Raw genomic sequence first — 18264 nt, 5'->3', positions numbered from 1 at the left:
GCTTCTTTTGGAAACATTTCTATTTAAAATCAATGTCATGGCTGACCATTTGCAAGAGTTTGTGTTCACATTACCCTTGCAATCAAACATTTTTTGCGTAAAGATGTCTCTTACACGTGTCAGTATTTTTTCCCTTCCAAGACAATATTTCACATATGCTTTCTTCTTTCTTATTAACTTGCTCTTACCATTGCACGTTTGCAGCATAAATAAATATCATAACTGTGCTATATGACTGTTGGCACTTAGACATCTGGTCTGTACACGTTTGAAACAAGAAGTAAATGAGGAAATTATTTCAAGACTTTAAAAATGTTTGTGGTCAGGCCTCACTACTTGCCAGGTATTTTTACTCAGGCAATGCAAAATACAGAAGCAGCTGTTTAGTCCTCATATTAAGTCATTAAAAGAATCTGGGCCAATGTGTAGAGGAATACAATGCTGTTGTTGACGCCTTCCATAAGCTATGGTCCCGCTGTTGCCTGCTAGCATCCAGCAGCCGGAAGAGAAATCAGAAAAATCATGGCGTTCTTCCCCAAAACATTAAAAAAAAACCCAAACAGTTTTAAAATTATAAGCCTTAGCTTGAACTGGCCGTGTGCCCTAACCCCTCAGCAGTTTCAGTATGAAGGGGGTCAGTGGGCCCCATCTGTCTTTCCACCTGCCCTACACAGGGTGAGACAGACCAGCCTCTGAAGGCGCCTGTCCCTCTCTGTTGACAATGGTGCTGAGCTAGACAACTGTCCTTCATTGCATGAAGAATTTAGACTGCTACAAATAGGTGGGGATGATCCCACCTTTAGCTGTGTCCACAGAGTGTGAATGCTGGGTGAGGGACATGCTGGCCCAGGCCTGAGGGACACTATCCCTCTAAGCCTTGAGAATCAGGATTTATCCCAGTTCCGTCCTGCTGGCTGCCATCCACATAACCCACCACGGTGAGGAGAAGACACTGAGACGTCCGCAGTGTACTGGTGCATGCCTGTGAAATGGGAACCCACTCTGCCACCCCCTGCATAGAGCAGAGGACATTCGGGGAACCAGAGCATTTCTGACATTGTCCCACAGTTTGGTCTGTAGATGTGCCACTCTCCTGTGCAGGGAACACCTTCTTATCTTGAATCACACTTAAGCCATGTTAAGGTGCAACACAAGTGCAAGCAAGTGTTTATAGGGAACATGAAGTGAAGGAAGAAAAAAGAAAATGCTTTAGTTACTTTCAGAGTGAATTACACAGATGTCTTTCTCCCTCACGCAGCTCATTTGCTCTTTTCCTCCTGGCAAGGTAGGAGTCAGGGTCCTGTGGCTCCTCGTGGCTCCTTCGTCCTTGTGGAGAACCTTAGCTGCTACAACTAACCTCCCTGTGGCAGCTGTGACTGGCTCTGAGATGACTTAATCTTCCATCTTCACATTTCTTCTCTTCCTTCCTGCAGGAGTAGCTGCTCCAGCTATTCCCTTGGAATACTTTTTTCTTCCTTTGCCTGGGCCTGTAAATATGCCCTGTTGGGCTAGGAGTTATCCTGCATACAGGAATTATTCCCAAAGAACTCTTTATTTTCACTGACACATAAAACTGTGCCCCCCAATGCTTTCTTTGTCCTCAAATGCTTTCTTTGGTGGTGACAATTTCCTACGGTGAGCAATTTATCTTTCACTTGGATCTTTGATTCTCTATTAGTCTAAACATTAAAATGCAAAATCTGAGGCAGAGATGAAGGGCAGACAGGATGGCTAGGAAGGAGGGCATTAGTGATAGGTGAACTACTGCAGAAAGGCAGAGAGTTGCTGCACTGGAATGGGAAGGGGAGAAGCTTCTCCTCATATCATCTGCATCAGCAAATGACCCAGCCAGCATCTAATATCAGCAGTTTAATTGCTAACCCATGGATTCAGCATATGACAATGCAGTACTCCTAAGAAGGCATTTACTCCAAAGTAAAGGGGAAGGAAGCCTTTGGCACAATTGCTTCCAGCAGCAGGTGACCAACAGCCTTGCAGACACCTTGGGCCATCGTTTCCTAGCAGAGCAGACTGCAGAGTAGATGGAGTTTGTCTGACGGAAAGTTTACACCCGGGAGAGCTCGGACTAATGGGATGCTCTGCCTGGAACACATTTTAATATTTTTGATAGCATTCATTTATTTATTTGCTGGTGTCTCAGCAGTGCTTGGAAGCCCCAGTCCTGCGCCTGTGCTATTCAAGAAGAGAACATAAAGGGAATCCCTGCTAGTCACAGAGTTTACAATGCCATTCCAATCAAAACATGAACTTTCAGGGTCTTCCTAATTACTGCAACAGCTAAAACCAAGCTTTTCTTCAAAAGGGAGCTTTCAGTAAATTTTCCAAAATGGAATTATAGTGAGAGAGACTCGATTTTCTCAGCTCCTGAGAAAATGTTACCACAGTTCTACACCTCACCCTTTTCACTCCAGACTTTTCTATTCCACAGTTTTCTCATGGCACTTTTCATCTCCTCATTTCTCAGTGTGTAGATGAGTGGGTTCAGCATGGGCGTGATGACAGTGTAAAATACGGCTAACCTCTTCTCCTCCGAGAGACTGCTGGATGGGCGTATGTAGGTGAATGTGCATGGCCCAAAGAAGAGAATCACCACAGTAATGTGGGACCCACAGGTGGAGAGGGCTTTGTTCCGCCCTTCGGACGTTTGCCTTTTCAAGGATAACAAAATGACAATGTAGGACGTGACCAGGATTGTGAAAGAGACCAAACAAATCATTCCACTATTGGCAACGACAATGATGCCCACAACATAGGTGTCGGTACAGGCCAGTTGTAGTAGGGGATTGACATCACAGAAGTAGTGGTCAATTTTGTTGGGACCGCAAAAAGGGAGGCTAACGGTTATGAGGGTCTGCACCAGGGAGTGCACAAAGGCCCCCACCCATGAACCCATCACCATCCAGCCACACACACGCCTGGTCATGAGGGTGGTGTAGTGCAGGGGTCTGCATATGGCAAAGTAGCGATCATAGGCCATCGCTGTGAGGATGAAGATCTCAGCACCGCCGGAGATATGTAACCCAAACAGCTGTGCCGTGCAACCCACAAAGGAAATGGTTTTCTTCTCAACAAGGAAGTCAGCAATCATTTTGGGAGCTGTGGCAGAAGAGAAGCAAATATCTGCAATGGACAGGTGGCAGAGAAAGAAATACATGGGGGAGTTCAGACGTTGACTGCTAACTACAGTGACAACGATGAGCAGATTTCCTGCCACAGTAACAATATAGAAGAACAAAAACACCACAAAACATATTTTCTGCACCCCTTGGTTCTTTGAAAGGCCCAGAAGAATGAATTCCTTCACACTGCTTGCATTCTCCATGTTGATCAGTTGGGTGGCAATATGCAATATACAGCTTATACCCCTGGGAAAATAAAGACAGACACATGATTCATCAGCATTTTTTCATTATTAATGATGAGTTCTATATCAGAAGTGGATACAAACCAAGAAAGATATAGCATTAGTATTAAGCTTATGAAGTGTTTAGTTTCTGTCATGTATTTTTTCACAGCTATTTAATTCTCCACAGTACAAAACTTCTGCCATGGCTTTGGTGGCACAGAGAGAGGTGCACTCTGTGATATGTTCCTTAATCCTGGTCCTCCAGGATTTTGAAGGACTGGCTCCATGGCCGATAGCCTTCCATGCACTAAGGACAAGGCCAGAGTGTTCACCTTGGGCACTACAAGGCAGATAATGCAGCATGTTTGCCCTCAGGGTAGACAAAGTCCCTCACAACAATCTTTGTAAAATGGGTGTCTTTAAGAATACCTGGAAATATTGCTCAGAATGATGATTTGCTTTATAAGTACACATGATCTTTGAATTCTCGTATAGAAGGGAAATGTACCCACATGCAGAGAAAAGAACTCTCTTGTGTTTATACATTTGGAAACGTAAATATGAAATGTCACAGGCGGAAAAATGAGTTCTGGGAAGGTTATCTATCATGGAGGGGAAAAAAATTGCACATATGACTTAATGGAGTATTTCACATTGTTCTAACTGTCAGCATTGTTTCTATCAGAGGAAGGAAGAATGAAAGACTCTTGTGAGATCTTCTGTCCCAGCACTGTACTGATTTTGCCTAGTGTGATTTTCAAGGGTTAACTTAGCTTAATGAAGCTAATCTAACTAAACTCCTTCAACAGCCAGTTTAAGTCTGATTCATAGGCTGATACAGAATGACTAAATTAGGGTCCTTTGCAGAACCCTTTTTTCCTCCACTCACTATGAGGAGCTTAAGCAAATTAGCACCACCAGGTTAGAATGACCTTGGGAGAATAATCCCTTTTGGTCCCTGAAAGTAGCTCAGAGCTTTTTGCAATGCCATCCACCTTTTTCAGGTTATGGCTGAGCTCCTTGTCCCTAGGCATTTCTACATCCATACAGTTTCTCATTCGAGACAAGGTCACATTCCAGCATAAACATGGGACTTCTTTGGTTCACCCTGTATTCCAGCTACAACCCATCGAGCATTACGTGTCACTAATAAATGAGTAGCCTACATCTTTAGAAAGAGTGTAACGTCTCTAGCTTCCCTTTATGCACCCAGACCACCAGAGTTCCTTTGGTCAAAGAAGTCTGGGAACCACCAGATGAAACTCTTCACAGAGAGTTTAAGGTCAGCCAAAAGCAGGCACTCTTTTAATAAAAATATCCACTGTATGGGCTTCCTTCTAGGATCAAAACATTCCCCGTCAGCTGGTGTTAAAATGCACCATTTTAAGTCCTGCAGAATTACACCACAACCAGGTTTTCTCATTTGTGTTGGTGATCTGTGAGCAAATCTGCGTAATGATTCAGTTAAGCCAAGTTATCTACCAACTACTTCCATCTGCAGCATAATCAGAAATTCTCGTGCAGGCACAAAGGGATCAAGCATCCACAGGAAACACTGAAACTGAGAAAACCCAAGATTACTTTCAAACCCACAAAGTGAAGCTGAGAGAGGAAGTGGGCAAAGTTAGGGACTTTTCCTATGCTTACAGTTGTACTTACACTAGATGAAAGTTTTTCAAGCAGAACGGTAAAATTTACATGGATGGTTCCCCTTCAGATATTTCTACAAGGAAAAGGATCAGTAAGAACAACGGGAGGTCAGTTTCTCCCTCGTCTTACCAAGTCGTGATCCTTTCTACCCCTCTTCCTTCTACTGAGCAATGACGTAGACTTCTCAACAAAATAAATGACAGGGATGAAATGGGCACACCTTTATGGCTGTGCAGTACCCAGTCGAAAAGAAATAGCTGGGCTCCATCCAAGCCAGAGCATCACTGGAAGCATACCACAGCAATCGCAGGGCCATATTTAGGCAGTCAGAAAGGAGTGACCAAGAGAGAAATGGTCAGGGGAAACTATATGCCTGAATACCAGCAGATGGCAAATTCCTGAGCTAAAAACAAGGTGTGCATCTACAAAAGGACCGATTCACAATTCAGACAGCTCGGCTATGTATCTTGCTTGATAAGGTCCTTTCCATCACCACCAAACTGCATTTAACAAACTCTCTCATCTGTCTGATCTCATCTCATCACCTTAAGTCATGTAGGCACCTGTACCTAAGCTAGGCATATTACACCTGACCAGTCTACTTGTAGATGTGATGAATCATGTGCTGCCGGTACCCGTTTCTTACTGTTGACTCCAAGAGGATTACTAGAATGACTAATTCAGTAGAGGATTGCCACCAGTTATGGCTTATCTCTTCAAGTGCCTTTGCAGGGGTAGACCTGAGCTATATGACATAATGCAATCAGCTGCAAAATAAAATGAATCTCATGTGTACTCTTAACATCTCAAAAAGGGTGAGAAATTGCACCATCTCCTTACTGCATGCATTCTTCCCTAAAATCTCAGGTGGTTATGGGAAACAAAAGAATAATATCGAAGCAATCGAATCTGCGGCTGTAGAACTAGCTCTGTATATGATTCTAGCCAAAGATAACTAGAGACAGTTGATAACTTCAGTGGAAGTTCCTTTCTGTATTTTCACATTTGTTCAAGAAGAAAGGAAAGGGAAGAGGAAAGCAAAGCAAAACAAAGCAAAGCAAAGCGAAGCAAAGCGAGAAGCCAGAGAAGCTGCAAAACTTACCTCACCTGTGTTTAGAGATCTAATTTTTTGTGTAAGGGCTGTACAACTTTATCTCCTCAACTTCTGTCTCCCCTGGTATGAATGTGTTAGAGCACAGCACCTTTAAAGAACATAGAATGGCTTCTGGAAAGCTTCCAAAACTTGCTTAGGAGGTGGCTGTTAGTGTATAATCCAACCCCATCTAATTCATTACTTGCTTTCGTGTGTCACAAGTGTATCTTGATGTTTCCTGCCTATGTGAGAAGTGGTTTAATAGGCTGTGTGGATGATGTGACCTGGGTGTGCTGAATGATGCTTTCATATCCCAGGGCTGAGAAGAAAAACATTTAAGCACCAACCTTTAACCCTCTCCCAGGAAATCTTCCACCTGGAGGGCTCTTGGGGCTGGAGGAAGGAGGGGTGGAGGCTTAGTGAAGGGAAGGCGTGAAAGAAAGGGGCAAAGGAGGAGAATGAGTTCTGTCTTGACTGAAAAGTTTAAGTAAATATATTTTAAAGAAACAGTTGTCAGTCAATGCTTTTCTAATGATATCACAAAGGCATTTCAGGGTTTCTCCATAAGAAATAACAGTCAAAGGAGTAGCTGAGTATTCAACTGGACAAGCATATGCATGGAACTATGCAGTTAACGCTTCTCGGAGTTCTTCCTTACTCCAAGCTGATAGTTTTATGGATTTCCCATGTGTAAAGGGCCATTAGGTCCACTGCTCTGGCTTTCTAGCATTGTGAATGCTAAAACAGTCCATTTGTAATCCAGATATTTCCTCTCCTTTTTTAACTTCTGTGTATTCCAATAAACATGTAAAAGAGAAATCTTCATTAAAGGAAAAACAGAAAGAAACCTCAAGCTGTAGGAAGAGTCACCATCCTCCAGGGATGGTAGAGAATTCCTATCACAGAAGTCTTCTAAGGACAGGTTGGGCTCATTTCTCTCAGGGGTGGTACAATTAAGCTTTTATAGGGGCAGAAGATGTCCTGGGTGACCTCTTGATGACCCTCCAAGTCCTATCTCACCAGAAATTTCATCACTGGAAATCCAGTGAATAAAGCCTCTTTGCAAGATTTTGCATGTTTTAACAGAGGTCAGTGAATTACCAAGTCAGTCAAAAAAATCCTTCATTTACTAGTTGGGAAACTGAGGGAGGAAGTCACCTATTTAATGCCAGTGGAAGTCAGCAAATTTAACCCTGACTTAGTCACTCTAGGCTCTTCTGCGGAAAAAAATGAATGTCTCTGGAGGCAGATGCATCTGATCTACCTCAGAACTGATTTTAGGATGCAATTAGGTGTGAAATAGACATCTAGCTTTTAAACAAAATAACTTAGGGCGGACAAATCTCACTGTCGTGATGGGCCCCATCTTTCTTAACCTGAGCAGCTGCAGTCAAAGGTGAACCTATGAAATGAAACAAACGAAGCAAATAGACATGCTGATTTATATCAGCATATCCTCTCAACAAAGCCCAAGTCAAATTCATCGTTTCTCTCAACTCTACTGTGTATTTGTAGCTTATGCCTCATGGAGGTCAGGAAAGACATTGTCTCAGCTACTGTCCTTTCCTTTGTTTTGCTGAAATTTCTGGAAATGTGGAATGGCCTGATAGCAACATAGTTAATGTCTCCATCTCCTCTGTACAGAATGCCAGCGATCTCCACAGTGAAAACAGAAATCCTACAGTTAATGAGAATAAATACTGGTAAAGAAATGCCTTGGTGAAAATAGTCCCCTAACATAAATGTCCTTTTACTGTCGCCTGGAGTCTTGGGCAGCTTAATGAGGGTTATCAGTAGTCACTGCAGGAAACAAGAGTATTGGGTAAGAAGGTAAACAAAGTCTTATAGTCTTTGGGAAAGGAAGAGGAACAACAGATGACAGAAGCCAGAGATCAGGCCAATAGCATCTGGTCTGCCAACCTAGTATGAGTCAGCCTGCCACTTTCTGTACCCAGTGGCACACATGGCAGCAACTTGGCTAGCATCACATTCATGTCCTTTTGTTTCCCTAGCCAAATGGACTACCAGAGGTGACTTAATGCACAAGTCCAAATGAAGAATTGCTGCCTCCTGCTGTTGCAAAATAATTCCCCGTTGGGGTGTGCTTAGTGCCAGCAAAGGAGAAAGGTGTTTTCTCCATTTTCATTCCACTTACCTTGGCACCTGGCTCTGGACACCACTATGGCAGCAGGTCATGCTCAGGGGAGCTGTGATTTGGACAAGGAGGGACTGTGCATGGTGAGATGAATGAGGTTTTGCAGCTGGATAGTGAATACTGGCAAGGGGTTTGTTGATAGAGCCATGGAGAATGTGTGTTGTGAATTTGATGATGGGCAGGATGGGGACAAGGCACGGTGTGGAGGGAAGTTGTGAAACTTGAAATGGATGCTACATGGCCAGGGGCTGTCTTCGTGGAGTTTGTGAAATCAGAAGTGCCTGAGGTGTGGTGAGGGACTGTGCTGAAAGATTGTATGAAGTGGCAGGTGATACTGTGGGTGTTAAGCTGTGTTGAAAGACCTTGTGACATCAGAAGCGGGCATCGTGTTTTGAAGGGTAACACTAGGAGAGGTTGCAGAATTGTGGCTGCTGAGGTGTCATAAGGCTGGCTAGAGAGTTCAAGGAGACCCTACAGTAGAACAGGTAATGTGAAGTAGTAGGGGACAATGTATGGTGACAGCTTGTGTTGGGAGAGGTTTTGAGGTCAGAAGAGGACACTCGGTAGTGAGGAATGTGCTAAGGGAGGTTCTGCAGTGACAGTGGACCCTTGGGGAATGAGAAGTTGTGTTGAAGGAGGTTGTGAAATCAGCAGCAGGCATTAGGGAAGAGGACTGACGATTTCTCAATCTGTGTGACCCTGAGCAGCAGTAGGCCATCTTCTGCAAGGTCTGTGAAACTAGAGCTGCTCATGGATGCAGCTGGGAAGCAAAGCATCAGTGCAAGAGTCAAGCTATAACTCTGGACAGACAGTTCTTGTGTTCTTTATATCGTGAGACTGTCTGAAGAAGGGAGAAGTAGCGAGAAAGCATTTCCTAAGCCATGACAGTGACAGGTTCTGTGCTGGGAGAGAAGGGGGAAGTGGTTGGAATCTAAGTGACCACATGCAACAAACTAGATATTTCCCCAAGAGAGTGACTGGCTGTTTCTCCAGACATCACATTGAAATGACCATGGCTTTTTTTAACAGTGTCTAAAACCCAGCACCAGGATTTGATTTTACAGCACAAGGATTTTATCTGGACCATCAGTCACAGAATTCAGGTGACAATTTTCACCAGCAGATCCACACCAGGCAGTTGCTGCAAATAGTCCCTGAAATACCAAGGAACCCACAAGAAGGTGAGAAACTCCTGGATGGCTGCAGCGGTCTTTGCCATTGCCCTCTGCCTCTTGCTTTCTGCCATGATTTTGGAGAAATGGTGAGGGGAAGGGAGGAGAAAAAAGAACGGGGGGAAAGGAGCTCCAATATTTTCCTTTCCTGCTGGTTAGAAATTGTCTATAGCTACACAATTGTCTCGATCATCTTCAAGATAAGGAGATCTTCTTTCTAGGGATCTTTTTCCAAGAACAAATGCTATTGCATTGCCCTAACTGCCCATCTGTCATAGAAGGTGGCATTCTTCAGAGATCAAACACTAGCAGTTTTGGTCTTAGGTGATCAATTAAGATTAGCTGAGAAAACACAACAGCATAACTCTGTGTCCAGACAAGGAGATGTCTTTTTGGTGACAAGTTTGTTCAGACTAACAGCTGCCACAAGAACTATACTCAGCATGTAAATCACAGGAAGGATGTTTAATCTCAAGGGAAAGAAAGACCAGCTAGACTGCTGCTATTTGATGCAGGCTTTCATTAATTAGTTTCATTAAGGAAGTAGACTCAGGTTTTGAATATGCTTTGGAGGCAGGAGTCTTACCAAAGGAGTCTACCAAAGTCTTATAATAGATATATGAGAACTGTGAGCAACTTTTCCACTTGCTTTTGCAATGGTCTATGGAAGTCATAGGATGGTTACTTCACTTGCTTTATATGGAATGCAAAGTTTTTGATGATTCGGCATATCTCCACAGGGCGTCCATTACAACCAGTTTGACACTACGTGACAGTACACTATCAATGGCCCAGGCTGATGCTATTTAGCATTATGAAATCTGATTGAAATGCCTTAGCTAGAAACGTAATCACCTGATGTTCCCTAAATGGCCAATGGAGAGAGAGGCACCTCCAGAGGATGACCCACATTTCAGGTGGGGTGAATTGCCTTGTGGAGATGATGGCAGCAGGGAGGTAAAACCACCACTTTCTTAATGTGAGCACCTGGTCAGAAGGTTGGAGTGGGCAAAGGCAGAGGTAGGTGCCACTCAAATAGTTGCCTCCTCTTTAAATCAGTTGGCAAATTGCTTCAGGTCACACAGAGAGGTTGTGGCAGAGGAGTGTGCTGCAACTGGATTCTCCAAAGGGTGGGTAACCACTAACCATCGGGTCTTCCTTTCTCCTCACAGCAGACTTGGTTCACAGAATTAGCAACTGCTTCAGGTACTTTCTACTGTGGATCAAGGTCTGATAATTTTTCACTGTGGGAGATCTGCTGCGACCCCACAACCAGATGGAGAGGAAGTGAACACAGTCATAAGGCCATATATTTTCAGTGGGCTTGCTACAGATGTTCAGGGAGCAGGTAGCCTTGTGAGTGCTGTTGGGCAAGCAGTAAGCTACTCTACTAAGATAAAGAAACAGAAGGTGAGTTTGGACTCAGATGTTACATGCAGGACTTACCTGCCTGTTCTGAAACAAACTGTGCTACAACAGACATTCCTTGCTTTCTGAAAGAGACAATGCTTTTTATTTCCCTTAGTCCGTTTCAGAAGTACATACTTAAATTCTTTCTTGGATCTAACAGGCTCTAAAGGCTTGATGTTAGAAACACTCGAGGTCCCATAATGGCTGAGGATGGAATCTTCTAGCTCCCTACAAAAGAGTATGCCGCAGTGCCAGAAGTTCCCTGGGTTCAGTCAACCCTAAAAGACACATCCTGCAAGCTGTGGTGATGAAATTAAGGGTGCAATTCACCTCACCTGCCTTCAGCCATCCAGATGTTAAGCCGCTAGGTGAAGCTAGCACCATGGGATGTGTCTGCAGTCAGCAGAGAAAGACAGGCAGCTGACTGTGCACACCTAAGACACCTATCTTAGGGCCAAAATATTACCCTTGCAGGTGCTCCTAAACCTCCATTAATTCTAATGGTAGCTTTAAAAGCTAAGTGCAATGAGACATTTGTATTCTTAATGGATAAAGTTAGGTGCAATGGTTCCACTTGGATTCTCAACCAAGCACTGCTGGTGTATATGCCTGCCGCAGACTCATGCGGCAAAACTATCCCCGCTGCCCCGGCCATCAGCTGGACGAGGAGATTACCTGCATAGTCTTTCCATGTAGCACTGGAGACAGGGTGGGCTGTTCAGATGAAACAATAATGTTTCAATTTGTCACATTTCACCCATTCACGTAGTCTGTCTCCCCACTTGCTGTGGCATTTGACAAAGGGGTAAGGAACTATTCGTGTCGGTTAGATTATCCCATGATTCACCTCTTCACCACTGTCCTTGTTTTGACTTGTTTCTCTCTTCTTTTTGACTATCTCCTGCTGTCTTTCATGGCACTTCTCTATCTTGTCATGTCCAAATTAACAGCTGGCAGGGCGAGTAGGAAAGAGTCACACAGTTTGACCTCATGGGACAAAAATGGAGTGAATTTTATTTCTGGACCTTTGGTTTTGGAGGTTTTTTGCGGGGCAAGATTCTCATTCAAATCCCAGTATCATGGGGGAGGGAGCAGGGTGAATTGACAGAACAGTGTGAAAGAATGTCTGAAGAAGTCTGAAGAAGTGTGAAGAAGTCTGATTTAATGCTGCTTAAATTTGTATGTTGACTATCTACAATTTTTATACACTTTTGACAATATTCATCTCACCTAATCCTAGCTATATGAAGCAAAGACAATTGTATCTGAGCTAATATCCCTGGGTTCCCTTTTTATTAAGACAAGAAAATGAGGAACTTTTTGGGTATGATCAATCTGAGCTAACATTGCTTTATTTTAACATACTTGTTCCCACCACTGGCTGTAAAAGGAGCCTCAAGAAATAAGTTCAAAAAGAGACACATACATTGTAATCTAGCTTTTCCTACATGCCACACACAATTTGGCCTCAGATACGGTGTTTTAAATGACACATAGAAGCTCTGGGCTCCAAGTCCAAACACAGCAATCCTTCCCTGAATCTACCTCTGGCTACAAAGAGCTGGAAAGGCATTACAAACACCACCAGATGATCATGAGAGAAAGTCACACGAGCTACCACCTCTGTGCTCTCTGCTTACAGGTCTGTGTGAAATCAGAGACAGTGACAGATCAATACTTCACAGTGAAGCCCTCATTATGAGTGCTAAAACTACATCAACCTTCCTTCCAAATACAACCAGCCTGGCTCATGGAGCTAATTACAGTGGAACTGTGTAAAAGGCAGAGCCGTCATATGCTCTCCTCAAGTTCATGGAGAGCTTCTGCCTCATCAGCTCTGCCTCTGGCATGGTGGGAAATGGCACGGTTCTGTGGTACCTAGGCTTCCGCATCCGGAGGAACTGCTTCACTGTCTACATCCTGAAGCTGGCTGCCGCTGACTTTGGCTACCTGCTCTGCATTGTCATCGAAAGAGCTCAGTGCCTGATGCAGTTCAATGTGGGAGTGCAGTTTGGGATATTCCTCTTCCTGGATCTTTTCATGTACGGGACTGGCTTCTATCTCCTGACAGCCATCAGCATTGAGAGGTGCCTGTCTGTCCTCTGTCCCATCTGGTGCCAAAGCCATCGCCCAAAGCACTAGTCCGGCATCATCTCCGGCCTGCTCTGGAGCCTCTCGCTGCTGCTGAACATGCTGGGGTAAGTTTCTAGCACTGTTCGCCCCTCCAGCAACTGCCACATACTCCTCATCACCATTGGAGTCCTGGACTTCCTCTTCTGCACACCCCTCATGCTGGTATTCAGCCTCACCCTCTTCCTCAAAGGCAAGTGCAGCTCCCAGCACCTCCAAACAGGCAGGCTCTTCACCGTGATTATGCTCACCGTCCTCTTCTTCCTCATTTTTGCTGTTCCGCTGAGTGTCCTGATCCTCTTTGACTTCTGGGGCTATAAATTTCTCTACTCCCCAGAGACTGGTTTTGTGCTGTCCTGCGTCAATAGCAGCCTCAGTCCAGTTCTTTACTTCATTCTGGGCAGCTACAGGGATCGGAGGATTCGGCTCACCCTCAGGCTGGCCTTCCAGAGGGCCTTTAAAGATTCAGCAGATGACAAAGATGAATGGGAAAGCCACAAAACAATAACTATGCCCTCTTAAATTCATCCCTTCTTTTGCCTGAACCCCTTCTGCATTGGAGACAAAAGGAAAGAGAGAGGAAGACTATGAAGATTCCTTTAAACCATTGGACTCTAGAAATCGGGGCAGGGGGGAAGTGAATATAAGGCTTTAATTTAGGGTTATCCCAAGCCATGTTGCTAGTCTGCTACATTAAGCCCATATTCAAATGCCCTTTGTTCATTTAGACTCCTGCACAATATGGCATGAGAAGCAGGCTGCATAGCTTTCTAACTCTGCTTACTGTCACTGTCCTTGGGTGCTAAATTTATTAAACACCATCTTGAAATGTATCAGCCTGGTCTTTGTTTGCTTCTTGCTTTCAACCTTCACGTTAACTGAGAGCAAAAATCTCAGCTCCTTCTCCATCAATTTTCTTGCTCCTAAAGCCATTGTATAGACCACATATTGTCAAAAGTGTCTGGTCAAAAATAATTTCAAAAACAATTATTTTGGCAATAAACCATGTAAGGGATCTCTCCCCACCCCTCAACATTCATTTTTGGGAAAAAAAGGAGGTTTTCTAAAAGAAACGTGGAAGGAAGAATGACCACAATGTATTGAAGGAAGGGAGAGCTATATGGGGATGTATGTTCTCCTCTGCTTGAGTGCTTTTCCCCAGGTGTCTGCCTGGATGCTGTCCCTGCTTACCAGAAGGAACAGGCCAACCTCCCTCCAGCCACAAACTGAAAGCTCTCCCTGAAAAAGGAAGAGATTCAGGGTGAGGCAGGGTGCAGGTTGTGGGAATACAAATGAGAAAAGGGATGTGAGTGTGTCAGAGTTCAAAGGAAGGAATCCTAAGGGAATAACGAAGAGAGTCCCCCTGCTGCCACAAAACTCCCACCATCTGTGGGGCACAGGACTGTGTAGGAAGTTCCTCAGGGCAGAGAGAAGGGAAGACTGACAAATTCCCATCCCAAAGAAGCCACTAGAGGTAGGAGAGAACTTGGCTAGCCCTGACCTTGCAAAGGAGGTAGCAGGAGGTGCAGTGGGTCGACCACCTGATTTGCTGGCAAAGGTTGCTGGGTAGAGCCAAGCCCCCTTTCAGGCCAGAAGCACTCCTGTAAAACAGCAGCAAGCTGGGGAGGCAGTGAGGCTCTATCAGACACACAAGAGCCTGCGGGGGCAGCGAAGGAAGGCACACAGCAGGCGGTCCCCTTCTCCTGGAGTCTGCTCCAAAGACCCACGAGGGCCCTGTGAAAACCTGGCCAGAAGTAATCCAGAACATCTTCTGGAGGATCACAGGGAGAATACAGGCAGGATCGACCTGTCAAGGACATCATCTCACTCTGAGCATGACTCTCAAGTAGTGTGACACATCCCTGCAGTGAAACGGGCTGATAGGGTTAATGCAAGAAATTCAGCCAAATAGAGAGCTGGGGCCAAAGCTGACTGCATGGTCTCTTGTACACTTTCCATGTCATCCGTCATGTCAGAGGTAATCCCCAACAGGCCATTCACTCTCTTTCTTCTTAAAAGAACAGATGTGAGCTGAGAGGGGAAGTAATATGCTAATGCTACTTAAGATGACACAATTACATGAAACTTAGAAGTACAGATACTATTTTTCTGCTTTTCCTGTTCAGCTTTGTAAAGTGCGAGTACATCTGCCCTGGCAGTTAACTGGTCAGGAATCTGGACTGTTATGAGCTGCTGCTTATCCCTTCCTGGGGATTTTTATCAGCTGCATAAGGATACAAGGATATGGAAGAGCAGGGAGGAGAGTGCTGGAGGGTGAGGGAGGGAGAGAGGCAGTGGAGCAGTAAACACAGAAGGAAGCAGAGATTTGGGCCAGCAGTCCTTCACATTTTTCCCCAAGAAACCCTGCAGTCTGTATTGCATCCTTATGGAAACTGGCCTAAAGCGGATTGGCCACACACTCCCTATATATATATATATATATATATATATATATATGTATATCTCAAGAACTCATCGTAATTCTTACTGGAAGTTTGCTCTTGGCTACCCGCATTCAGAACGCCCTTTCCAGGAAAAGCAGCCAAATCCTATCAGAGGTTGTCCTTTCTAGGCTGTGCAAGGTTGGACACCAACTTAACCTTACATTTTCTGAACACTAGATGGTTTCCGAGCTCATCGGGATTACCGTTCTTTTGAAACTGATCTCTAACAGGAAATAGCCTGCTAAAGACCATATCTCAGGAGAGAGATACTATCAAAAACCGTTTTTACCTGTTGTAGACAGAGTGCAGTCCAAACACATTTGTTAGCATGAAAATTAGAACCCTTGTACAAATTATACATATGCAAAGAGGAATTAGGGACACATTTGTCCAACAATTTTAAAAAGAACTGATGCTTTTTGTCATGTTCTGACATAGTGAATCGATCCCTGCAGCTCAAACCTGTCTCTGTCAGAGGCAAGGACTCCCTACAAAGCTTTCCTTGCTGGTGTTTCTGGCCCTGCTTTTCGCCTTCCTCTCCCATCCCTTAAGCAACCTTGTCACTTGGAAATCTAGTATTTCCCAGCTGCATGATAGCTGGAATTTGTCCCCTCAACATCCCTCAGGACTTTTCGTGAAGAGGTCGCTCTACACCAGCTCAAACTGAAGGAGAATTGAGCTCACAAAGTCTGGTTTTGTCTGAACATGGAGCAAGTTTCAGGGCATTCAGCCATGCTCTTGACTTCTAATCCTCTCTGTGTAGAGGAAATGACTCATGGAAAGAAAGTTCAGAAGACAAACAGGGCAAAAAAAAAAAAACGTTTTTAGCTGACAGAGATTCCTATTTTGTATAGATTGTTTCTGTCCTAGTAATTAGATGAATATTAGCACCCACTTAATAGTGAGATTTGTTGTTGTTGTTGTTGTTGTTCTCTGCTCTTCATGGATCTCATGCGTATTTGGTAATATATTTTCTCCATCTGAAAATCCATCTGATTTTCTCAGTCCATTTTGCATTTTCTGGAGCTGCCTTAGGATGCATTTCCGTTATAGCTGTGCTTTGCATTAGAGTAACAACATATGCATCACCCATTTTGTGGGATGTTCCTGACAAAGAAAAGGGATATGAGAAGAACCAAGAACACTCATCATACAATGTGTCGTGGAGGGAATACTATTAAAACTACTGTCAAAGAGAACCCTAAATATAAGGCAAATCATACTGAAAAGAAATAAAGGGAAAACAAAAGGAAAAGGAAATGGTGACTGGACCAGGTAAATACTTTTTTATGTAAGACACAGGAAAAATCTTTGCTGAAAGTTTCACGGTGGGCTGAAAAAGGACAAACAAAAAGCCAAGGTTATTTGAGAAGAGCTAACTCCAGCCGTGCTAGTCTGGTACTACACAGCTGCACTTGCTCTTTGGCAAGGGAATAACATGTCCTGCAGTGATTTCAGAGGGAGCAGGACCAGTCCCTATGTGATTCAATGAACTACATATGAGGATTTAGCATGCTTGGCCTATTCCCCTGCAGCTGGCCTGCCCAAGTGGATCTTTTGTCATGCAAACAATTTATAGCATCCCCGTTACCCAATTCCACCCTGTAACATGTTTGATCTGTGCCCCAAGATGGCTCTTCATGTTCCACCTTTACCATACCGGCCTCAGTCCATCCTGTGCTTAATAAACTCCAGGCCTCAAGTGCTCCTCCCGTGCCATGCTCCTGACCTCATCAGACATTTGTGCTTGGGTAAACACCTGGCTGTTGGTCACAGCTTCTTACGGCTGCCTTGGTCCACACAAGAGCCAGGCTTTCCTGTGAACTGCATTTGTGTGAGCTCCAGCAAGATGCAGAGGTATTACCTAAACCTACAGGTCCCCCCTGAGACTATCACAAGACACAGCAACACTTCTACTAGTTATGGTCATTTTCTCTTCTCTCGTATTGTTCAAGAAAACGTCATTTAGAGATAAAATAAATGTAAAGTATTTAGGGTGGGAAGGATTTATCTTTAGTCTTGGTAAAAGCTAAGGGTAGGATTTAGGTCACCGGACTTTGGGTCCTCACAGTGTAGGTGTGCCAGGTGCCTAGGATCCCACTACAACCACGGAGATCCAGGAAATGCAGTCAGTGGAGCTGAAAGAACAAGTGGATATAGAAGGAGGACAGCAGAGAGGTCTCATGGTTTCTAGTGAAATCTCTGCTAAAACAATATTATAATCAACTGTCAAAGGGCTTCTCCAAACCTTGTTAACTGACATGAAATGGCTTCAGGAATACTGTTACTCCGTAGAATTAAAACAAACAAAAAAGAGAAGCTTTGACCCCTGTTAGTTCTTTGAACTAGTGGGATAGCTCGCATGACTGGAATGCTGTCATGGATGGCTACGTGCTTTTTAGGAAAGACAGACCAGGACAGCAAGGTGGTGGAGTTGCTCTTTATGTGAGAGAGCAACTGGAATGTATTGAGCTGTGCCTAAGGGTGGATGAAGAGCGAGTCGAGAGCTTATGGGTAAGGATTAAAGGGCAGGCTAGCATGGGTGACACTGCTGTGGGTGTTTACTACAGGCCACCTGATCAGGATGAGGAAGTCGATGAGGCCTTCTACAGACAGCTGGAAGTAGTCTCATGATCCCAGGCCCTGGTTCTCATGGGGGACTTCAACCACCCTGATATCTGCTGGAAGGACAACACAGCTAGGCACAAACAGTCCCAGAGGTTCCTGCAGAGCATTGGTGACAACTTCTTGACACAGGTGGTGGAGGAGCCAACAAGGAGAGGTGTGTGCTGCTGGACCTCGTACTAACAAACAAAGAAGGACTGGTGGAAGATGTGAAGGTC

The 18264-nt window shown here is 44.4% G+C and overlaps 1 protein-coding gene across 1 annotated transcript; it reads right to left on the bottom strand.

The window, feature by feature from the left end:
* Positions 1–2437: 2437 nt before the first annotated feature.
* LOC136991895 (olfactory receptor 4S2-like) lies at positions 2438–3343 on the bottom strand (the record flags this gene model as incomplete). Its single annotated transcript, XM_067295389.1, has 1 exon — positions 2438–3343. A coding segment is annotated over exon 1 (906 nt), but the record flags the coding sequence as incomplete, so codon positions are not given.
* Positions 3344–18264: the final 14921 nt, after the last annotated feature.

Source organism: Apteryx mantelli, chromosome 4 (genome assembly GCF_036417845.1).
Source record: "Apteryx mantelli isolate bAptMan1 chromosome 4, bAptMan1.hap1, whole genome shotgun sequence".
Taxonomy (NCBI): domain Eukaryota; kingdom Metazoa; phylum Chordata; class Aves; order Apterygiformes; family Apterygidae; genus Apteryx; species Apteryx mantelli.
Note: the sequence above shows the minus strand (reverse complement) of the source record. Positions and strands in the feature narration are given on the sequence as shown.